The 25131-nt window shown below is 47.2% G+C and overlaps 1 protein-coding gene across 5 annotated transcripts in view; it reads right to left on the bottom strand.

Moving 5' to 3' along the window:
- Positions 1-25131, bottom strand: part of PLEKHG4 (pleckstrin homology and RhoGEF domain containing G4) — a 172352-nt gene that overhangs the window by 120435 nt on the left and 26786 nt on the right. For all 5 annotated transcript variants that reach the window (XM_019505853.1, XM_019505857.1, XM_019505856.1 and 2 more), the window contains 4 exons: positions 17656-17742; positions 15320-15436; positions 7037-7135; positions 4835-4983 (listed from right to left, as the gene is read on the bottom strand). In XM_019505853.1, the coding sequence (XP_019361398.1) occupies positions 4835-4983; positions 7037-7135; positions 15320-15436; positions 17656-17742 (452 nt within the window). The remainder of the gene's footprint in view (positions 1-4834; positions 4984-7036; positions 7136-15319; positions 15437-17655; positions 17743-25131) is intronic.

The raw sequence follows: 25131 nt of genomic DNA, 5'->3' as shown, positions 1-25131 counted from the left end.
ACCTGGGTGATGATTCTTCAAGTTTTGCCTGAAAAAACATAGGTTCACATACTACAACATACTCTTCTCATTTCAGCAGTGTCCTACATGGATGCTTTCTCTATCCATTTCCATGGCAAACTGCTTACGCTTCTGGTTCAGCAAATCAGTTAGAAGCCCCCAGGTCAGAATCAAAGACAAGGGGACTGTTCTAAGTGCTATGAGCCACTCAGAGGCCACATCTACGTGAGACACTTACTACACAGTAGCTCGTTACTACTGCACAGTAGCATTGCTGGGCATGAACCGTGACACGATACTACTGTGCAGCAGTCACGAGCTACTACTCAGTAAGCATCACTAGGCAATCGTGCCGGGATGCTACTGCATGGTAACGCTGACTACTCCATAGTCTTTTAGTACTTGGTTAAGCAAGTACTAAATGACTGCATAGTAACAACTGCGCAGTGAATGGCTTGTGTAGACACACCCAGAATGGTGTAAGATTTGCTAGAGGGAGAAGGAAGGACCAAAAAGAGCCAAAGCTAACATGAGAGAGGAAAGTCTCATTACTAAAGAATGACTGAAGGGAGTTTTGTTTGCAGTGCACTCCCCAAAAGGGGCTTGCCATTAAATATTCTGTGACAGGGAGCCCAAACTTGCCTCCTTCCCAGGACAGTCATGAGCTCCTGGGTATTTTACTGCATAAGTCATTAAACTGCAGCAAGACATTAACTGTTTTCCGCTACGTTTGTTTTCTCTATCATCCTACTTTATCTGAGTTGGATTTTCAGTCACACTCAGCTGCAAACTAGCAAAGGATGTTAGATGTCCAGAGTCAAAAAGTGTGCTGGGAGTGTTCTTTGTAAAAGGTTTGCTGAATATGGCTCTATATTAATTCTGTACAAGACACAGGTGGCCTCTCATCCATGTAACTCCAAGGGGAATGACTGGACTGGACCAGCATTTTCTTTTTAAATCAATCCCTATCAATGAATTATTCAAATGATACATTCAAATTAAAAGCCACACATTAGTCAGAAGTGTTCCACCTACTATCGGTACAACCACCAAAGCGCACTTTTGCCACAAGTTATGAGAGAATACTGTCTTTTTTTCCCCATTGTTTCTCTGTGTCTTTGATAACAGCCTGCACAAAGTCAGACTCCTTGCTTCCCTGGTCTAGCTATTAGCAAACACTCACCTTCCCCTGGCTCTATCCGGCTTTCATGCCACAATAGGGGAGAAAGCAATATTAAAAATAGGAAAATGTGACTCAAGTGACAAAAATTGGCAGGGGGGTGGAGGGGTTTGAAGATAAAAGGAAAAACAATGTTGAACTCTTATTTTATAAATAATTAAATTCCAAGTCTATTTAAATGCAAACAAAGAAGTTGCCACACTGATAAAATGATACAATTCAGAACCTCAATGCCAGGAAATGCAGAAGTGAAGGTCAAGTGCACAGATGTGATTCAGTGCCTTTGTTGTCCCCAAATGTCAGCCACCAAATGTTGCCCTTTTGTTCCACTGTAAAACTGCAGCTATTCCAGTGCAAGTTTTATAGGCATACTGGTAAACATGCAAGTTTTCACCTACCCTTCTCTGAAACTGAGTGGGGTCTAATAAACCCCTGCACTGAGTTTGCAAAATGAGGCTTGTGGTTTTAAAGCCAGAAATGCTTCTTATCAAATTAATTCTGAGAAAAGGCACTGAAGTGACTGTGCATGTACATGGAGGGTATCTAGAAGGGACTAAAACTACCCCAACTTTTACAGGGTTCCCTGGCAGAAGAACTAGTGGGGTTCTGTTCCCCTCTTTGAAGGGATTAAGATACAGGCAGCAGTGAGTTAAGGATGGGAGTGGAACCACAGGAATTCCTTGGTACTCTGCTGTACCACAGGAATACATAAGAGGTGTGGACAGCTACTTTAGCCCACCCACTATGGGCATTTATACACGTACTTTTTTCCAGCGACACACTGGATATCAGCCAATTTGGAACACACTCAATTTAATGGAGTCTGCTTCGCGTGCAAGCTGAGGCAAACTGCACTGCATGTAAGCAGCAAAATGCATGTCAGCGCGCAGAAAATGACAGCAGTGCACTTTTGAACTAAAGCACCTCCAAGGTGTTTTAGTTCAAAAGCATGCCGCTGCCATTTTCTCAGTGCTGACATGCATTTCGCTGCTTATACAACTGCATGCGTCACAGCACTGGGTGCTTTTCAAAGCACCTGGTGCTGCAATGCATACATGTGTAAAAATCCCCTATGTGTATTACAGCTTCTGCAACCACTCCACAGTCTAGAAGGAGAGAGATGCCAACCCTCACCCACCTGTTGATGCTCAGCCAAATTTCTCAGGCTTGACAGTGCCATGAAGATCAGGCTCCAGGTGTGTATTTTCACTAACTTCAAGATATCCCAGATCCAACCCTTATAGAACAAACAAAACAAATATCTGCGGACCATACTCAGCAAGCCTATCTCAAGCACTTACAGCTTTGGGCAAGCAGAACAAGGTTTTTATCTCTAAAGCCAGCAGACAGGCTCAGACTCCAGGAGGGCTCTGCCCAGATCAAGTTTCAAAGCCCAAAATTTCCCTGTAGCCCTGCCTGCAAGAAGTGTGGTTAAGATTTATTTTTTTAAATGGAGAAAGTACATTTTCTCCTATCCTCACTAAATTATGAAGTGGCTAAACTCTCCGTAGGCAATGCCTCTATTAGATAGGCCTCTCTTAAAATTTTATTTGCACTGATGAGAGCAGTTTTCTTTACTGGATGCCTGCCACTGTGTGCCAAACAGCACATTAGAAAGGTCATTAAACATGATCTCTAGGGTGTTCTTTTCCCTGTGTTACCCACTGGCTCTATCTCCCATTCCTGATTATTCTTCCCTCTCTACAGTCCCCACCAGCATGAGTTGCTGTCTCTAGAATGCCCACTCTGAAAGGATCACAACCATCCACAACCTCTTCTTTCCCTTCTGTTCCTGGTTCACACAGAAATCCATATCCGCACCTGCAAGTGCCTGGTCTAACAGAAATCTCTCCTTTTGCACTGCCCACTCCAAATCAGCCAGTGTGGGCAGTGTTGGGCTCCTTTTCTCTATCCCTTTTCAGTCCTTTTTTCCTCTCCCTCTCTCTCCCCACTGGAACAGCCCTGCATTTGGCTTCTCTCTCCATCCTCATTGTCCAACTCCTCCCCATCACCCTTTCTCCACTTTCAGCTTCTAGTTCCCTGACCTTTTCTTCACAGTCTCCCACACTCATTCTCATTGGCTTCTATTCTGATGAGCCACTGAACCTTTCCTCACCATCACCTCTCCATTCAACCTGAAGCCCTGGATCAAGCCTCCAACTGGCCAAAAAGCCCTTCAGTTGGGTTTCCACTAAGCACTAATCTATCTTACGGAGTTCCCTCTCACTAACCATCACCTAGTCTCTCTCGTCTTAGCTCATGACCCCCAACCCCATCCCCTACCACTGAGCCTTTCTGTGACTTCCAGTGCATCAAACTTAATTATTTTTCATCACTACTAGCCCTCTTCTTCCTGACCCCTCTTATCTTTCTTTAACTGATGTGGCAGTTGATTCTCTGTGCTACACTCTCCCCTATCCTTAACTCTGTTGCTCCACTCTCTCATTGCCAGGTAAGCCCTGCCAGCCCCCAGGCCTGGCATCCAATTCTTCCACTCTTGCTCTAGCACTGCAGAACGTGTTTAGCAGAAATCTCATGATCAGGCTGAATTCTACAACTACTAATTCATTCTGCAGTACCTTCATCTCTATCAGCCTCCCAGCTACACAACTCTGCTTCTCCCACTTAATCAAAATGCATGTGTGCAACATCAGCAGCTTTTTAGCCACCTGTGACTTGCTCAAAGCTTCCCTTTCCTCTGTATCCACTTTGTCTCAACTCAGGATCGTGTTGATTTCATCCAAGACAGACACTGACAAAGTAAAACATGACCTCCATCCCCAACTTAGCTCATCTGCTATTCCACAATCCTGTCCTACGCTTCTCATGTACTTTTCCCTTGTCATACATGCAAACTGTGTTTGAAGCTTTTTACTACAAATTAGACTGCTGAGTCTTATGCACACTCACATTGCACCACTAAGAATCCTCTGACAGCTGTCTCCTCAGGCAAGGATGGTTTGATTGCTCAGCCTTAGACCCCTTATCAGATTATCCCCAAGTCCAATGAAACAAATAACAACATTGTGCCAAGTACAGTTTTAAAAGTATAACTTCTCTTTGGCAGATGTAAATCAAAGAGGCAGCTACTCAAATAGCACATACAATTCCATGCAAGGAACATCATGCATGTGTGTGCAAACCATACCTGCACCTTGTTCCAACAAAAAGTATGGCTTCTAATTCATACCCCCCTGCCCCGCCCCCAAATTCTCTCACTGTGAAAAAAATGGTAGGGATCATAGTATTGATATGAGCATTGTTGGCATCATCCATTAAGACTTGAGCTTTGTAGGAAGTTTATGACATGCATTCATATGTGAGATCTGACCACCAAATAACCTTAGTGGCCTCACACCAGAAACTGTCTGGTTTGGTTTTGGAAAGAAACTCAGTGTTGTCCAAAGGGATCTGCTGTAAAAGTCTGTAAGAATTTGAAAGGGGGAGGGACCACCTTGGAAATGGGGGAAAATGTCAGGAAAAAAAGAAAAAAAAACAGCGAAAATTTAGGATGTGATGGGTATCTTCCACAAATGGATCCCAATACAGGAGAGCTGCTGTCAAACTGGCACTATTTGTGAGGAAAGCAAAAGAAGGGTTTCTTCCTACTTTGCTTCAACTTTCTCTTCCTTTTCTGCCTTCCCACAGGTTTACCTGTAGTCATCAGTGAGGGTTACACAGGACTCTTCCTTCCTCAGCTTAGCCAGGAGGGCACCACCCTCCAGCTGTAGTCTGACCAGTCGTGTGTCATCAAGAACATTCTTCATTAACTGTCTGTAATGCCTCAACAAAGCAGCAGCCTCCTGAGGAATTAGAGAAAGGTGGATATGGTTATTTAACTATTATAAAGTTTAAGGCTGTAGCTGGGGAGGAGGGGAGGGGCACATGGCAGAGGCGAAACACTCCCTGCCCCCTCTGTGTACCTCACCCCCACCCTATAAGGACCTTTAAGGTAAGAGGATATCCGAGGTCCAGAAACCACTGAATCCTTGGCCTCTCTGCCAAAAAACATGTGATGTTCTTTTGTGATGCAGACTCTTGCCTTAATAAGCTAAGACTAGCCCAAATTAGTTCAATGATTTTTTTTTTCTTGACAAGGAAAGTGAAGCCTTGTCCTCATTTTGCCACCCACAGTCAGCTCATGAGCTCCCTTGTCTATAGGAGCCAGACCTTGCTGGACTCCCAGGTTCTCTCTGATGGCATATGTGCTGGTGTCTACACATGTGCATGCAGAAGGAAAAAGGTTCTGAGACAGTATCTTTAACTGATGCACTTTCTGAGGGGCACTCAATTAGCAGATTTGGCCTATATCAGCTACCTATACACTGTCCCTATACTAAAAGCTTAGCAGCTTCCACTGCAAAGAAATAAACCATGAGACCTGCATCTACACTGGCACTTTCCTCACGATGTCTTGCTGTGGCACTCGCTCAATACAGCAACTCCTGAAGTAGCAGCAATGGAACACAAGCACAGAGAGTGTCTTCATATTTTTAGTTTAGTGGTAAAGATGGTAATGGCTGCTCAATGCTAGAGGTACCACCATTGCTTCCAGGCACAAACCTTCTTAGGTGAGAACATTACCCTTGAGCCCAATCCTGCACTCTCAGTTGGAGGACAGGACACACTGCACTACACGACAATTAATTCTTCATGTACCTTGAAGGTGCATTTAATTTTTGGTAACAGAAAGCTGCTATTGCAGTGGTTGGTACTGATGTAGAGGTTTCTGCATCTGAAGGTCTGTACCCAAGAGAAGAGAGAGACTTCAATAGCTGAATAGTGTCAAAGCTCACAGGTCTTGTACACACAAGACTTAGAAAAGGCTGCACAACACTCAGGATTTTATAGTACTAGATGTCAACACTCCAGACAATAAATGTTTGGGGAGAAGCAACAGACAGAGTGCTGTAGTTAAAGAGTCTTTGTTTGGTAGCTGCCTTCTAGCACTGCTTAATTTTTCCTTGCTCAAAGCCTGCTTCCATCTGATTGGCATGGTTAATTGAATTTTAAGCTATTTAATGGTAACTGCAGAGAGAAAAATGTGTCCTGCTCTACATGCCTTCTTTTTATCTTGGTTCTCCCCCTTCCCCACCTTTTTCTCTCTGTCCTTGGAAGATTAGACTTGGAAAGCAAGAACTGTTCAGCACTTTTTTCTCTCCTGTTAAAAGCAATGTCTCATAAGTGAACTCATTTCCTCCAGATCTGCATCAGGTTTGTCAGAAAGAACAATCCAATGACACTCTTTCTGATCAGTCCTGGGCCCTTCCTGAGGATTTTTTTTAACAAAGACAGCTCCTTAACAAAGACTGCATTTTATTAATATAAGCAAATCAGTGCTCTTCAGACCTAAAGATACTATTAGCACCTTTCCTTCCTCCCAACATGCAATGAGTTATGACAGAGGCTCATTGTCATAAAGCTAATGATTGGCAAAGTCTCCCAACTGCCCCAGGAAAGGATAAGGGTGGTATGCTAACACAGATGAGTAACTATGCCTCCACCCATCCCTGCATCAGTACTTTGATGAGAAATTCATGGTAAAGTTAATTTCCTTTTTAATCCCTTTTTTTCCCTCACTAAACCACATGTGAAGTCCCAGTTCCTAGATCTTTGCTATTTAGACACCTGTTGTTTAATCTTTTTTACTCTGGGTAATTTCCTTAAGTGTTTCAATATTAAATTAAATAATTTAAAAAATGCAGCAAAAGTCTCAGATGCATGCAGTAGCATGCATTGTATTTAGAACCTGGTATTATATCAGTAAAGTCTAAGGCTGCACAGTTTCTCCCCACAGGCTGTCCAGCATCCTGCTCTCTGTACCACACTTGTATCCAGTAGTAGAGTGACACTTACCGCAGCTCTTTCCGGCAGTCTACCAGATTCCACACTGTGAATGGCCCCCTGCAGGAAAGCACAAGCTCCCTGACATCCTTGTAGCAGATGCTCTAGTTTCTATGAGGTGAGACAAACAAGCAGAGATTACTGTCATAGCACTATCCTTTTTAGGGCTAAAGAGAACAAGCAGCTTGTAGGGACCTGTGGACACTGGTAGAAAGAGCACGAGCTGGAGTGGAATGGTGTGTTTAACTAGACTTTAGCTACATGCACTAAACTAATAAATAGTCTCAAATAATAAAATTAATAAGAATGAGAAGATATGCACCAGGACTAAAGACTACCTGATGGGATAAAGATTTTTGTGTCATGTCCCTGGAATGGCCGCACCAGCCACAAGTGGCCAAACTGAGTTTAGCCAGGTCACTCCATGCTGAGACCAATACAAGCCAATTAATTACAACCCCAAGCCAAGGGGAATTCTGGGCCTCATTTTAGATAGAATATTTCAGAATGTTCTCTGGAGAGCTGCATTTTTTCAAACTTAGCATTGCTTTTCATATGCCTTACTCATAAAGCCAAATTGCTTGTGTTACAATACATGGGCCTCTGGGTAGCAGAAAATTTATTGCATGTGTTCTAAATTTGTATACATGACATGGATTAGCTATTTTGCACCTATAAGGTCGGTACATATTTAAGACTGAATATCTGGTAACCTTCCAGACAGATACAAAGGACCTCTACAACTGAAAAAACCTGAGTTATCAGTTTTCCTTGGATACAGAGAAACCATTTCAAGCCCTGGTGGTTCATGAGCTATTGCCCATGAAGAGTCATCAATTTAGGTCTGAATAGTAACAGTTGTTTCCCTTAAACCAGAGGAATTTTTGGGACAAGGGAGGGGGGTAAATTCCACACACAAAAGCTGGTTTTCTTTCAAATTACCATACTTCCTCACATACAACACACACTTTTGCCCCAAAATTCAGCTGCTGGAATTTAGGGCGTGCATTATAAGCAAGAAAATACGGCAACATAATTTTCTGGGGGGTCGGGGAGGGGAGGAGTAGGAGATGAAGTGAAAGTTACTGCAGTGCTGCACATGGGACTCCCTATCTGTTGCCTATGGACACTTTCTCTTCTCCCTGCCTCTTTCTCCCCACTACCAGAGGCTCCTGCTGCAGAAGCAAGGAAAGATCTTTCTTTCTTCATCCTGCCTTTCAAAAATAAGGTATGTATCTTAGTCAGGGGTATGTTGTATGCAATAAAATAGCAGTAGCTATTTAAAATGGCTTCCAGATTTGGAATACTGGAACTGCCCCTGTAGAGACTGATTAGCTGGCAGGATTCAGGTGAGCTCATCAGAAATGTCAAATAAATGCTGTTTGCCACATGAATGCAAAGTTTTAAAGAGTCTAGCACTTGATTCCTGACACTTTCAGTGTGCTGTATGTATATAGCACCCATGAAGTCAGATTTTCACACAAACTTCCACCTTAGTGACAGCTCTGGCAAAGTTATGCCATTAAAATAGAAAGCATGTGAAATGAGAAGTGGCCCAATCCCCCAGCCCCCTTCCTTATCTACTTTTGTTTGACTATAAACATTTCCCTCATTTCTCTTTACTACACCTCATGCTCATCTGAATTCAGCCATAACCCTACTAAAAAGACTAATCTGTATGCATGTTCTCTCTCAGCTTTGGGTTTCAACATTTTTCTACTCTACACTATGCTACTCTTGCAAGACTGATTTATTCCAGTCAGTGGGTGTGTCTATACGAGATGCTTTACTGTGCGGTACCATAGCTTACTGAGCAGTAAGCACGCATGTCTACACGTGTGCATGCTTACTGTACAGTAAATGGTGCTGCTCACAACTAAATTTGCTACCAGCAAATGCAAGTAGTAAATTTACATCCGAGTAGTTACTACACAGTAACATACACGTAGAAGCCAACCAGGAGCAAGCTTGGTCCTAGTAAGCGCTACCACTAGGGGGCCAGCCCCAGAGCTGGACCAGCTCTATAGCAGCCCCAGCCTCAGGCCCTTAAAAGCCTGCAGGCATTTTGAGCCCTGGAGCACACATGCAGGGAGCTTGAGGCTACTCCAGGACCCTGTGTGTCCTGGGCAGGCTGCAGGCTAGCCATACCAGCCAGCCTACATCCCGGCACCTCTGCCTGGCACCACAGCACCATGCAGCTGCCAGACCTGCACCATCCAGGCAAGCAGGCTGCTCCAGGCTCCTGCCAGGCCTGTCAGTACCCAGGCCCAGCTGCAGACACCAGGGCCAGCTCAAGCTGCCTACTGTGGTGGGCCAGTAGGGAGCACTCTGGTGCTGAGCTTCCCACCTCACTGCACCTGAGCAAAACCAAGCTTCGGATGCCTCCCCAGAAGTGCCAACTTCTGGTCAACCCCCTTCCTGGAGCACACCCACAAGCCTGGGGTAACTGCTGCTACCACCAAACCTCCAGTCTCTGTTAGTGCTCTGTGCCGCTCTGGGTACACAGGCCCCGTAGACCTAGGCGTTGCTTAGCCCCAGCAGGATAGATCTGGGTGCTTCTTATAGCCTGAAACATAGAAAGTAGCCTCCCTTAGTCAGCCAAGCAAAGAGAGCAAAAAGGCTTGCCCAATTCCTCTCAAACATTTACTGCCAGGCTTGCTACGATAGAAGGCTTTATTGATTAGAAAGGGAAGGCATTGGGAAGGAATACAACCCAAAAAGAATTCTGAAAGCAAACAGCCTCAAGGAAAACACTAAAAGGGGCTTGTTGGCCCTTTTAGTACACATCTAGAACACTTAGATTTAAGTTACTCGCTAAAATGCAAATAAGTTACTCACAGCAACATCCAAAGGATTCTGGAGGTACATAGCTTGATTCTCTGACCAGATGTCTGCCTCCACCCACAACGTGGAGGGACCCTTTTAAATAGCCCAACTGACCTCATCACCTGGACCCAGTCAGGGACAGGTGTTATTTGATGCTGACCAATCAATTTGGAAAACATCAGCATTACTGATTGGAGCAACACTGGTTTAAGCCTAGCTCCCATGGCATCAGAACTCAGAACAACGGAGAGGCTAGATACACCCTCTCCTACCTGAGCCAGGTCATATAGGCAGCAACCATGGTTGACAGACATGTGAAAAGACAAAGAAAGAGAAAGAAGAAAAAAAAACCCTAAGTGAGGGAGCAGAGCCATAGGCATAGGCCTTAGAAGTTTTTTCACACTTGCAGCACACCCACAGCAGCCTGCCTGGAGCCTACAGGTGCTGTGGGGCATTGCCTCACCTTATGGCTGCCAGTCCTGTGCCATGCCCCTGTGCTGAGCACTGCAAGCAGCTGCCCAGGCCTGGTAGCACAGGGACAGCCGTACAGAGGCCTGGAGACCTGGCACAGGAGCCCTGATGGCGTTGCCATCGCCCAAACCAGTGCCTGCCACCCTGGGCCCCAACTGGTCACAGGAGGCGATTGGGAAGGCACTGTGGGGCCCCCGAGCCCCTGCCCCGGCCTGGCACCTGCAATGACGTGTCACTGGGGCAGGGCCCCTCAGGGTGCTGGCAGCCCGTCCCACTGAGCTCCCCACCTGCAGCCTCCACCAGCAGCTTGGGGAGCCCAGGCCACCTCCTGCCATGACAGCTTTGCAGACTCAGCCCCAGCCATGAGGCATGGTCAGCCATGTCACTGCCAGCAGAGCCAGCTGCTCCCCGGGGGGGAGGGGCTGCCTGAGCACCTGCACACCATGCCCTGCTGCCTGAAGAGCCACCGTCCAGGACCGAGCGGAGCCACCAGCCATGCCAGATCTGGTAACTTGGTAAGTCATGTGCTGGGGGAAAGGGCCTCTCAGTCCCGACCCCTGCCCCCAGACCCTGCTCCTGTCCCCCATGCCCCGCTAAGCCCAGCCACATTCCCATGGCCTCCAGATTCCCCCTCACCACACACAGGGAAGTGGGAGACAGTGCCAAACTTTACTGAGCAGCCCACGACCCCACAGCTAAGCAAGTACAGGCCCCTCACATGCTGAGGAATGCATTTATGCCAGTGGTGATGTCCAGGAGGCAGGGACATGTAGCACAGACACAGGTAGCCCTCCAGGTGGTAGTGGAGGTTACGGAGCAGCCTGGGCTTGGCCCCTGCTCCATTAAAGCTCAGAGTCTCATGCCAGCTGCTCAGGTGTGCCCAGGACAACATGGGGACTACCAGCAGCAGGGCATAGTGAGTCAGGCACCCCTCGGTCCATACAAACAGCTCCTCACACACCACCTGGGACACATGCAGTATGGGTACACTCAGGGCACAGCATCAGCACTGAGGAGGAGGAGCTAGCCCCAGGGAGACTCCCTGGAGAGGCACCCTGTAGGGAGGGCGAGGGCAGGGGCAGTGCCTCATTCCAGTAGTCCATGAGCCCTGTGCCCCCTGAACCAGGGCGCCAAAGGCTTGGCAGCAGAACAGGCAGGCTGCGGGGGAGGGGAGGAGGGGAAGCAGTGGGATCTGGAGCCACGGCAGCGGGTGTTGCCAGGAGCCTGTCCTGTTCCGCTCTGGGAATGGGGTGGGGGAGGCAGACTGTCTGTGTCCAGCACCCAGCAGCCCACCTGCCCATGTAGAATGAGAGGAGAGAAGGGGCTCTGCCGGCAACCACCTGGACCCAGGCCTGCCTGCCCTACTTACCATGGTCCTTGGGGACCCATGCATGCCTGACCCCCAATATGAGGTCAGGCAGCACATGGCCCCTGGTAAAGAGCATCTTATCTCAGAAATGTTGCAAACTCTCACAAACAGCTTCTTTCTCATGGCTCTGCAGGCCCTGTGGCTGCACACAGGGGCGAGCCCGCAGTTGGCAGCTAGGATGCATCCTCAGGGTCACCATCGCCCACAGCCGGTGCCCTGAGGATGCACTATCTCCACAGGAAGCAGACCCAGGACCACAGTGTCCTCCTGGACCAGCTGATGACAGTGTTGGAAGGCCATCTGATGGCCTGACAGGCAGAGGATATGGCCCACCAGGAGAGGTGGTGGGTGGAGGATTTAGCCCATGAGGAGGTTTGGCAGATCAGAAATTCTGGGCGCAGCTCCTGGATGGAACGGGTGCATGCCCTGCAGGAGCAGACCACAGTCCTGGGCAGGGCAGTGTAAGCCACAGATGACAACGGCTGAGTGCTGAACACCGTCCTGGCCCTGGCAATTGCCTTCATGCCACCTGCTGCTTAGCTCCTGACCCTAACCCACCTGCCCCTGCTGTCATCCCTGGGCGAGCCTCCTGCCTGCTGGGGTCACTGTTGCATTCACATCCATGGGGGAACATCCACAGGCTGGGATGCTTAAAGCCTGTTCCCAGGCTCTGCCCCCTAGGCACCCCCACCCCATGGCTCTCCACCCCAGGACAGCACACAAACCACATTTTAAATAGTTTGCACAGAGAAAAGGATGTTTTATTGTTGGTGGGTGGGGTGGGTGGTGGAGGGGCTCTGTTATTGGATGTGAGGTGGGAGGCTCTGTTTGTTGGAGGTATGGGGGTCTGTTTTATGTGGGGAATAAAAAACTTGTTCTGAGATGTGTCTGCAGCGAGCATGGTGCTGGGAGTGGGTGGGGAGGTGAAGGTCTGTTGGCAGCTGTTCAGGAGGGCTACAGTGGGGAGTGCAGGAGGAGGTGGTTGACCAGCACCTCTCACACACAGTGCCCTGTCTGCCAGGGGCAGGTGTATGGCTCTCCTGGGGCCATGGTGGGGAGGGCCCACCACTGCCATTGCTGCCACAGGTGATGCCCCTGCTGTCAGGCATCCTCCTCCTCCCACGTCTCACAGAAGAGCTCCTCCCAAGCCTCACAGATGTTCTGTAGCACACAGGCTGTGACAGTGACTAGGGGGAGGTTGTCCTTGGCAAACAAGGCAGGCAGTGAGGGTGCACCAGTGTCCCATGAGGCAGCCAAAGGCACACTCCACCAGGCACAGGTCCAGCCCAGGCAGCAGATAAAGTGGGCCTGGCAGGGGTCCACCTGGCCAGTGTAGGGACACATGAGCCAGGGCAGGAGTGGATAGGCGAGGCCTCCAATGAGGAGAGGCAGGACCACCACAGCACCCAACTGCAGGTCCAACACCCCCCAGCATGAAGCAGTCACTCTGCACCAGGGCTGGCAGGGTGGAGTTATGGAACACGCAGGCTCAGCTCGCACTCATATTGGTGAAGGCACCACAGTGGTCAATAACGGTCTGGAGCACACCGGAGTGAAAGCCCCTCCAGCTAGAGTAGAGGCAGTCGTCACGGGGTGAGCAGGTGATGGAGATATGGGTTCCGTCAAGGGCCCTGATGCACTGGGGATATCCAGAGCTGCTCCAAGAGGTCCTGAAAGGTGCACCGGGTCATCCGGAACACCTCCAGCCACTGCTCATCATCACAGGACTGCTGGACAATATGCAGCCACCAGTCCTGACTGGCACAACAGGCCCAGAGGCAGTGCGGCTGGAGGCCTGGGAGGACGCTGGTGGCCCCGGGGGTGGCATCAGTAATCATTGCCGGCATTACTGCTGGGGTCCAGCCAGCAGGACAGGGTCCAGGCAGCAGAGATGTGGTAGTGGCAGCAGTGGTGGCCTTGGAATGGCACGCTGCAGCCAAGCAGGCGGTTGCTGCATGTGGGGGAGCCAGGAGGCCCCAGATGGCTATGGACCAGCTGGGAGTCATGGCAGCAGGCCAGCAAGCGCCTGGAGTGCTAGTATCATATGAGCACAGTTTCTGCCTGGCCCACTACTGTGCAGTATTATTAGACTACAGTGCATTAAGTGTTTTGTGCAGACATGCCCACTGGGCGCATCTATACAAGATGCTTAACTTGGGATTAGCGCAGATTACTGCCCAGTAAACATCTCTGCCTGTTACCAATAGGATTCTTTTTACCAGAGGCCCCCAAGGATTGACGGACTGACACGTCAACTCATCCATTTTGGTATCAAGTGAACTTTAATAGTAACCCCTATACAATATTACAGGTTTCCTCCCTGTAATATGACCTGGCAAGTGGCTTCAGGTCCTCTGCTGGGTGTTTAAACTTTTGACAACTTAAATAAACCAACCAAATAAACAACACATATACACATGCAGACGCTTACCGCACTGTAATTTGCTCTAATTTCAAGTAAATTTTCTACTTGTAAATACAAGTAGCAAATTTACTTGCAATTAGTTACTGCACAGTACAGCATGTATAGATGGCTGATCAGGAGCAAACGTTCTCTGGGTCAGCTGGGCAGCAGTGGCCGGGAGATTTCTGCAGTGGCCAGGAGATTTCTGTGGAGGGGGCAGAGGCAGACTTCTGCCAGGAGCAGCAAATCTGCTCCTGCATGCATACATGTAGTCACCTGCCTGGGGTGGGTTTACTGTAGAGAAAGCCCAACCCACAGCATTTGCATGTGTAGACTTGCCCACTGAATACAAAGAAAACTGGGCTTGCTTTTCTTCCATAGATTAATTCGTCTGGCAGAAACATTAAGATTCTGACTCTTCCTAAAGGATAGTTTTTCTCTATCAATGTGACTGTGATGCATTATACTATAAAGAAACCTTTGGAAATCCTCTGGCCCATCTAGGGCAGGATTTCTATAGCTGATGAAGAGGCATAAGCATCCATGTAAATAGAAAGAAAAATACTCCTCCTCATTTTCAGGCTTCCGCTTCTGAATGGGCTTGGAGTATGGTGGGTTGTTTGGTAGAACATACCCGCTATCAATGCCAAAGAGAAAAGGTGTTCTCAGCCAGATCAGATATTTTTTTCAAGAACTTGAACACTGGTGTTGTAAATCTGGTACTGTATTTTCACCTGCCAGGAATACAGTCCTCATTGAGAAGCCTTTTATTCACTCTAGGAACTCTGGCTCCAAAATGACATGATTCTAATTAACTTCAGATTATTTTCTATTGTTGGATGTGTAACTAGTTAAATGGTGACTTTATGTTAACCACAGCTGAAATAACCTTCAAGGGAGCCCCTGCTTTTGATGCCTGGGACTGTAACAGAAGAAAAGAGTCTGTCTCCCTTCAATGCAGAGGCAGCAGTAATAAAACAGTCAATGTTATGATACCTACAGCTCTGGCTACACCTTGCATACATACCATTAATGGATAAACCTTACAGCCCCAACTTAAACACTATCAGACATATATGCACGATGTAGCTGAAACATGGCTGTTACAAGACCAATAACTTTAAATCTCCTTATGCCTGTAGATTTAAATTGACATTGTTTCTTTTCTCTGTTCTATGGAAGTACCAAACACAAACCTGAAAGTAACATGCTGCCTCTCACTCACCATGCGAAAGCTTTGCCAGTCCCGATGACAGTAAGGAAAGGTTCCATCCAATTCGAGGGGCAGCTGCGAGCTGTCTATGTGCTTGTGCAGGGACTTCATTGAGGTGAGAAGCTCAAACTAAGAAGAAGACAAGTATTTGCATAAGATACCTCCCTGAAGAAAGGAGCACTGAAAAGTAGCCAGAAGGAGAGGAGGGTATACCAAAGACAGCATCTCTCTGTTTGCTCTACCTTTGGGAAGGAATGTGCCCACACACAGGGAAGTTATCTGTGATCCAATCACAATATGAAGAGAAAAGGCAAATGCAATATTCAATCTCAGAATATTTCATTAACTAGCTGTTCTATAGTTGAATGTGCAAGCAGTAAGAAATTGCAAGACCCAACAGTGTTAGTGGAAAAGTCATCTGAGACAGAAGTTTGAAAGCAGTCAGGAATTCCTCCAGCACCAGTGTCATTTTCGCAGAGATGGAGCAACTCTCTGCCTTATGAGGTCATTCATTGTGAAGAGATTCATGCATTTTTTAGAGGTTCGGGGGACTGTAAAGCTGCACTTACTTTCCAAAAGTAATACCACTAGCTATGTCTTAACAGAGCAGCTGCACCCTGTTTCATCCTCAGCTCCTTCTATATACCCCAGGAGCTATTTGCCTGTGGCCACATCCACACGAGCAAGGGTGTGCCCTGTAGCAGCACAAATAGTACTGGCACAAATTTGTGCCACTACTATGCACTGCAGTGCATGCCCCTGCCTGCGTGCCTTGCAGCTGGACACATTGTCCAGCTGCTCCATGTGCTGCTGGGGGGTGGCACTGGCTGGGGCACAGAGTGACTCAGCAGGAGCTACCCATCCCCTACACTGAGGCACCCTGTGCCCAGGCCAGGGTGCCTGGAGATAGGGAAGCAGGAGGCCCTCAAGGCCCCACGCTGAAGCACGTGGAGACAAGAACGGCCAGCCCAAGGCTGCCTGCTCCCCTGTCTTGAGGCACATTGTGCTCCAGCCAGCCAGGGAACAGTTGGCTGGGGCTCAGGGTGCCTCAGCACAGGGACTCCACAGGATTGAACACAACGGGCCTCCATCCCTGTCTGGAGCCTCTAGGCACAATCACAGTTCAATTCTAATTCTGGATACTGACTTGGCCATTTCAGCTCTCACTGAATTCACAGTGCAGTTGAATGATCAGACTCAAAAGTGACTGAGAAATGCATGAGTTAACGTTTCAACAGCAATGTAACCCAGCCATACTGCACCTCTTGCAAGTTTGAAGATTTGCATTTTGCAACAATTAGTACATGTTAAGACACCTGTCTTATGCGTCCCTCCCCCTGAAGCTCTCATTTAAGTCCTTACTCTAGCCAAACTCTCAGGAAAGCCTGTGGGTTGTCTGGATCCCTGCAAGGTTCCAATGATCATGGAAGGAGACTGCAGGCATGTCTACACTTGCAGTCAATGTGCATGAATAAACTCTAAGGCTTATTGTTGCACTCCTGCATATGTGCAGGGGGCTAAACCTTGAGGTATCCCTTCCAACCCTAAGATTCTATGATTCTACTGCAAGGTGTCATTGGCAGAGGAGGTACCTTCTCAGACAGTCCAAAGCAAAAGGCAGCTGAGTGCTGGCTGGAAAGGCAGCATCCCCACAGACCCTAAAGCCATTGCAATAGTTATCTGCCAGGACTTCCGAGCCATGCAACTAAGAATCTCCTCACAGCTGGGGCATTTTGAATGGATGAGGACAGTGAAGAAGACCCTACTCCCTGAAACTCCATTACACACTATTCCCACTGAAAAGGGTGCAGCCTCAGTCCTCTTTCCTCCTTTTCTGCATGAAGCCTGTTTTTGCCAAGGGAAGAGGACTCATTGGGACCTGCAAAAGATCAGGCAGTGTTTCTTATTTTTGCTGAGTAGAACACAGCTTTGGCACAATAGAAATTCTGCCTGAATAAGAACTCCAGGATTTAGACTCTTGTTAATGACAGGGCTTAGAAAGCACTTAGGTCAATGTGCACTGTGCAGGACTCCTCCTCCTGTCCATCCTCCTGGTGTTTCACAGTGATGGTGCTGATATTGTGACATGCTTATGGGGTATGTGTGTAAGTGATGTACTTGGCAATAACGAAACACTGTTCCTGAGATATGTTTGATTTGCATACACTGAACAGCTCCATAAATATCATACCGGAAAGAGAGACCACACCCAATAAATAAAGAGAAGGGCTAGGAAGATTTCAAGTGAGAATAAACATCCATAAGTGCACAGAGTACTCATTGTTCAGACACCTAAACACAAGGTATCAGGAGCTCTCTGGCAAGTCCTGAATGAATAGTTCCATTACCTGGGCAGCTGTTGGCTTCTCCATCCGAAAAGTGAGATCTCTTTCAACAAGCAATAGAACTCCATGAATACAATGAGGGACCATGTCCTGCAACAGAGAACAGAGCACAAATCCCTTACCAGCCAAGTTCATTGCTTAGGAAAATGGAGCATTGTATGGAAGTACAAGAATCTGCAATGTGTTCATCAAAGACGTTTATGAGTTGGAGGGCACAATCACCACATGAGGGGCAGGCAGTTGCATACAGCAGTCATAATATGCCCTAAAACTAACTTGATTTCACTTAGTTACGCAGTTACTTTAGGAAGCACAGTGCTGAGTTGAAGCTGAGTTATCTGACTGCACTAAGAAAGCCACCTTTCATGTACAGGGTGAGTTTTAAAATGCCGAAGGAAAAATGCAAGGCATTATTACTTAGGGTAATATCTTTTATTGGACCAACTGTGTAGTTGTGATACAGTTAGACAAACTTTTGAATGCAAGACGTTCTTCAAGTCACCCTAAGAAACCCTTGGCTCTCGCATAATGTCTGGACCATCACAGCTACAATGTCACTGCTGCCAATCAAAATGCCTTTGAGTGCCACGCTCTGGCACCCGTACTGGGGGGCTGCCTATCTCTCTAGGCCCCTTAGGCAGCCTCCCTTTCAATACAATAAATGCACAAAGGCATGGTGGGCAAGGAGAGGGTACCCTAGACACAAAGCAGGGCACAGATTGCAGGGCCACCAGGGGGTATCCATTACACCAGAATACCAGAAACAAAATTATAGGCAACAAATCCTTTCTTTATCACTTGAGTTTCACCAAAGCCATTATCAATGCATTTGAAAATGCATTTTGATAAGAGGACACTGTGACCATGCTCTCCTATTGCTGCTTAAGCACATGACCTCCAAGATCAGCAGTGGCAGAGGTAAATGCACAAAGCAAACATTGGAGGGGACAAGGCAACCATGTGAGGGGTAAATGCACAACGCAACCATATGAGGGGAAAATGACCTCTAGGCTAAGCAAGGCTCTGAAGCTTTCTTTCTGTACTCTTGTGTTTCCATGACGTAGGGTGAGTGTGATCAGTGCTAACCCAGGAAGACCTAGCTGTAAGAACACAAATGTCACTGGGAGAAGTGGAACTGAGGCAAGAGTAGCTGCCCTGGTGGTCTGGAGTTCTAGAGGTAGCTTCCCTTATCTGACGCATGGACTAGTTTTGCTAAGTCTGAAAACTTGGAAGCCAGTACATCTCTGAATCTGAAATATTTTCCTCCAAGTCAGTCATTCTCATTTGATCACTGAATAATACAGGGGCGAGCAATTATTTTGGGCGGAGGGCCGCTTACTGAGTTTTGGTGAGCTATCAAGGGCCACATGACAGGGAGCCCAGGGCAGATTAATATTAATTTTCTAATTTTTTAGGGGCCCCATGGGCCAGATAAAATGGCTTGGTGGGCTGCATCCAGCCCGCAGGCCACATTTTGTCCACCCGTGGACTAATATGAGCAAAAGGTCAGAATACATCTAAATTAGGCAGATACTAGAGATGATCTTGTAGGAATTGGGGGCTGAGAGAAATCAAGTGAAAGAGAGACACACATGCAGACAGAGAGCGCACAATCACAGTTGTAAACCTGACCCTGAAGTGGCTTGTTAGGTCTGTTGGAAAGTGTTGGTAGCAGGAGACTAACTACTGTTTCCAGTTTGTGACATTGCACATTTCTATGCAATTAGGTCCCTCCTGCCACATCCCTTCTCTTTTTACCTGACTGAAGAGCTAGATGCAAGGATCATGACACCACAATCATTTCTGAGAAGTCAGTGATTGTATACCAATGGAATTACAGCTAGAGTAAGTCAGAAAATGATCTTTGCCATGGATGTTTTTAATTTTTTGTTGAAAAAGCAAAGGTGGAAGATATCTGCATTGATAAAGTGTTTGGTTTTCCAAAAAATAAAATGATACTTCCAAGGAAACCAGATATGTTCTGCAAAATCTTTTTAATCCAATGTCCAGGTCTCAGTTGAATACAACAATAAGTTAACTGCATTTTTGTCCAGGACTGTTCATGACTGACAGGGTGAGTTAGGCAGAAGGAAGGACTACCTTGTCAGAGGTCTGAAAAAGGGCAGAATCACAAGAGGTAGGTGTGAAAAGATCGAGAGTATATACCCAGAGAAGATCCCTGGCCACAGGAGCCTATATAGCCACAGCAGCACAGCCAAGCTCTGAAGGGACCTCCCGATTCACCCTGGTGTAGCCTTATCAGCTCGCCAGGTGAATTGGATTGGGCTAATTAAGCCGCCAGGGGTTATTTCCGGCTCCAGGCACCAGGACAAAGAGGAAAGGTAGAGGAAAGAGACAGGGCAGGCAGAGAGGGTAGATGCCCTCTGCTGCCCAGGACTGAAGTCCCCAGGAATGGGGCAATAGACCCACAAGGTCTTCAGAGGTCAGAGGAGCTCAGATAAAGAAGAAAGAAAGGGTTCCGCGTTAGTTGGCCACCATGGGTAGTCAAGTGAGTGGCAGGGCACTCATTACTCGGGAAAAAAACAAAATGCTTGATCACAGCTTCAGTGATCAAGTGCCTGTACATTGAAGACAAAGAGGAGAGAGGCAGCACCAGAGACTCCTGCAGTGAGAGGAAGGTTGCTGAGTGGACGGCAGGGTTTCATTTTTTTCTTTTCCTTTGCAAAGAGGGGGTTTTTTGCACCTGGTCTGGCACTTGCTAGTCAGCTCTGGGTCAGGGAGTCATCACCCCTCCCCAATTAATCAAGTCATCAAAGTCATGGGAGGTGAGATAACTGAGAGGAAAACCAATCCAACTGTACTGAATGGCATCGGCCTTGTGGAAAAGAAAGACCAGTGAATGTCAATGGGATGCAAAGGCCCACATCTGTACACCGTGATATCCCAATAGTAGGAGACAGGCTCAGGCCTCAGTAGCAGGGGGCACACTGATTTTATGAATACAAGCTCATAAAGTCCCCAGGTAAACCCGATGCTTGTAAAAGGTATATATTACTTGATACTAAAACACAAGCTTCAGAAAGCTGCTATCCAGTTTACTGACTGAACTGGCCAACACAAATCATGACAACCAAGAAATCTTAAAAAGGGGCAAGGCGAGACAAAAAGTGCAACCCATGGCAGCCCTCAGCTCCCATATGAAGGTAGCAGGTCCCATAATGCTCAACATCTACCTGAGACAAATACCATATTTTTCAGCATATAAACTGTGTTTTTCCTGAAAAAAGCAGTCTATAATTAAAACATGTTCTATACATGGTAGCTATGAAAAAAAAACAACCCTTGCAATAGATTTTGATTGACTTTTATTTGAAAACTTTTCCCCACAAGTTATCCAATTTGAGGGAGTGGACGGTACACCGGAAAATACAGTATTAGTCTTTACAAAGGTAAAAGAATGCTTTTATTTTGAAACTTCTGGGTTTTTTTTTATGTGGAACCCTGGTCTGATTGTATTTGAGAATATTATAGTAAGCTGCACCTTGTGTCCATTCTCTCTCTCCCACGAAGGGCAGGGCCTACATGAGACGTTGTCTGCTGTTTCTTTTCCACTCAGACACTTTCGCCTCCTCCCCTCTACTCTCATGCTGACACACCAGCCCAGCAGGACTATGAGTTTGTCTTGGCAAGCCACATTCTAACCAGACTCTTTCCCTGTAAAAACAGGCAGAGAACCCCACTGGTGTTTGCTCACTACCTCACTCCAAAATGAATGTCCCACTGTGCACTGGCCCAGCCCAGCTACTCAATGACCAAAATGCTTATCTGGTACCGGTGCAAAGAAATCATGGAGGACACCTCGTCTCCCACCACTCACTGATAAAGAAAGCTGTCTGGCCCAGCTGTCCAGCAACCATAACAGTCCACAACTTGTGTTGAAAAGATGGAATTCAGGTAGTCAAGGAAGCACAAGGATCAACATGGTAGGCACAACAGCCAGAACAGGTACTCAAAAAGGGGTATGAGGTGGCACCCAGGTTGGCGCTTTCACTTCCCTAGTTGCCTGCACTACAAACAGTATATTCAATGAGCTCTCTGCTCCTTGAGTAAATATTGTTGAGAAAAGACATGAATGGGCTTGTAAGTGCACACTGGTCAGTCTGGTCAGTTGGGGACACGCTAAAATGGCAAGATTTGTTCTTCTCTAGCAACAGGGCAAAATGTAATCTTTCAAAATATACTAATGGAAATATATGATTCACTTATGGAAATATGATTCTCATATAAAAAAGTAAGCTGCTGGAAGCTATTGTATTACTGATAGTTAATTATTCTTTATCTACAAAAACATCAGCATTACAATGAAGTGTCTTCTCCTTGATCACAAATTCCTTATCCTCCTGTTCTGCCCCTTTACACATGTGTCATTGGAAACACTAAGGACTGTGGGAAGTTTGACTGGAAAAGACCCAGGCTCAGAGGCTGGACGCATACAGAACTCAGTTTTTATTTCTCAAAAGATTGGGAATTATATGAATCAGGAAACTGAATTTGTATTGTGTTCTGAGGAGTCACTTCCTATATTTCTCTCAGCTCAGCCTAAATGGAAGGGAACACAACTTATCATTTCAACATGGGACATGCAGATGCTCATTTCAATTATTCCTTGAATGACTCTGGTCTTTCATTCTTTTAACTGCATTATCAAACACCAGCAGATATTCCATGAAATTGGGTGAACAGGCAGGGGAAAGGTGGATGGTGGTTTTCCTCTGGCCAGAACCCCCCTCTCTGCCTACCCCCCAAATGCATAATAATCCATAACACGAAAAGCAGTGAGATTTGAATACCAAAATAGAGTCTTGGGTTAGTCATGCAATGGACAAATGCAAAAAACCGAAACATCCCTAAGTCTTCCTGAGCATTTACTATGGTGGTTGACATCAAGGCAGCTCCAGCAGCTGCCAGCATCTATAGTCCAATAAAAGTACCAGAGTGCCACATAAAGCTGCCCAACGCAGGACTAGAAAATTGGGTGTTCTCACTAGTCACCGCTACAGCCAGTGGAACTGCACCAGTGCTGTCAAGAGTGGGAAAGCTGTCATGCTAACTAGCACAAGGATTGCTACAGTCTCTCCTATAAAAAGCCCTACCTGACTGTGACCAAATGTCAAGCAGCTTCTACCATAATTGCCACATGCACAAACAAACTTGTTCCATGTCCCTGAGCACACCCGCTCTACACAAAGTGGGCACTTCTACTACAGGAGTGGCTCTGTTCCTTTTTGTCCCATGCCCCCTCATCAACTCCTAGGGCTGGCTAGGGTGGACAGTGAGACAACACCCAGCAGCAGTAGCTCCTCACTACCCCACAACTGAGGGTTGGAGAAGGGACCAACAGCAAGGGCTTCACTGAGGAGAAAGAGATCAACATCTCGCACCAGGTCCCCAGCTGGCTCTGAGATGGAGCTGAGCTCCAGCCCACAGTGCCCAGAGGGGAAATGGAGACAAAAGCCAACTGAGGGTGCCAGGGGAAGATGGTGTCTCTCAGTACAAGTCTGTCCTTCCTGAGGCAGGGAACCAATCAAAGGGACATTTCTCCACAGATTGACAGGTTTTCCTTATAGATATATACATCTTACAGATATAGAAAACCTACAGTCTCTAGGAAAGCTGGTGAGATTGGCAGGACTGAAAATCACAGACAGAACCAACAGTTGGGGTTAGGCTGCTGTTACTGTTAGTGGGTGGTTCACCCTCATGGTCCAGGATGTAGGGCATTACTGATTGACTTCCATGAAGTCTATCATTTGAAGCACATACATGTAATGTACTAGGCACATGATCCCTCCAGCACTCTAAAGCCCCACTGATCTGGCACCAAGGAGAGACACTGTAAAATGAAAGGCACATTTGTCATAACTCAATCCCACCCTCTGATTTGGTAATGCAAAATACGAGCAACAGGCATGAGATGGCTCTCACCAAGGAGCACAGGTTTCACTAAAATCTGCTCCCATGATAATTCTAAGTCTCTGACTGAATGAACACCAAAAGAGGTCACGTGGGAGTATAAAGACACCTGCTTAAGAATAATTAGCTCAACAGCAGGGGATGAAAAATAAATTGTGATCAGCATCAACACAATTAAAGCCAGGTGACTTGTTTACTTTCCAAGAGGGACTATCTACCAAGCCAATACTCCTCCTGGTGTTTCTTATTCTACTCATGTGACCATCAGCACCTACCAGAACAAGTAATTTTTTCCTTACCATTTTTATAGCATTGCTTCTTTGGCAGCAGTTTGGGCCTGTGTGTGGATAAATATTTCCATATTGCCTCCATATTCCTGAACAGGGACCAGCACATCTCCCCCACTAGAATTGTGGATGGACCCAGGGGAGGCATCGCCATGCCTAGGGTCAGGGATGATCTAGTTAGGGAACTTTTGGAGGGGCTGGATGTGTTTAAATCAGTAGGTCCAGATGCTCTTCACCTGAGGGTGCTGAGGGAATTGGCAGGGGTCATAGCGGGGCCCCTGGCATGGCTCTAAGTGCTCATGGGGCGCTGGCCAGGTACCAGAGGACTGGAAAAGGGCAGGTGTGGTCCCCATTTACAAGAAGGGGAAAAAGGAGGACCCCAGCAATTATAGGCCAGTCAGTCTTACCTCTGTCCTTGGGAAGACCTTTGAGAAAATTATCAAGAAGCACATCTGCAAGGGCCCAGCAGGGGGGTAATGCTCAGGGGCAACCAACATGGGTTCATTGAGGGCAATTCCTGCCTGACTAACCTGGCTTCTTTTTATGATCAGGTCACAAAGTCCAGGGAGGAGGGTGTCAGGGTGGATGTCATCTTTCTGGACTTTAAGAAGGCCTTTGACACAGTTTCCCACTACATTCTCTCAAAAAAAATAGGTGACTGCGGCATTGATGCCTACACAGTCAGACCAGTGGCAAATTGGCTAGATGGTCATACCCAGAGAGTGGTGGTGGATGAGTCATTTTCGACCTGGAGGGATGTGGGCAGTGGAGTCTCCCAGGGCTTGGTCTTGGGGCCTGTACTGTTCGACATCTTTATCAGAGATCAGGATGTGTGGGTGGAAAGCACACTGTCCAAATTCACTGATGACACCAAGTTGTGGGGAGAGGTGGGCATGCTGGAGGGGAAGGACAGAATCCAGGTAGATCTAGACAGGTTACAGAGGTGGGCGGATGAGAATAGGATGGAATTCAACACAGACAAGTACAGGGTACTGCATCTAGGGAGAAGGAACCAGCAACACACCTATAGGCTGGGGAGTACCGTTTGTCAACATGGTGGCAGAAAGGGATCTTGGAGTCACTGTTGACTCCAGGTTGAACATGAGCCGCCAATGCGAGGAAGCAGTCAGTAAGGCTAACCGCACCTTGTCGTGCATCTACAGATGCATCACAAGCAGGTCCAGGGAGGTGATCCTTCCCCTCTAAGCTGTGTTGGTCAGGCTGCAGTTGGAGTACTGAGTCCAGTTCTGGGCACCGC

The sequence above is a fragment of the Gavialis gangeticus genome, unplaced genomic scaffold (assembly GCF_001723915.1).
Source record: "Gavialis gangeticus isolate Ggan-Ray unplaced genomic scaffold, GavGan_comp1, whole genome shotgun sequence".
NCBI lineage: Eukaryota > Metazoa > Chordata > Crocodylia > Gavialidae > Gavialis > Gavialis gangeticus.
This window is presented reverse-complemented; position numbering and strand designations above follow the sequence as displayed.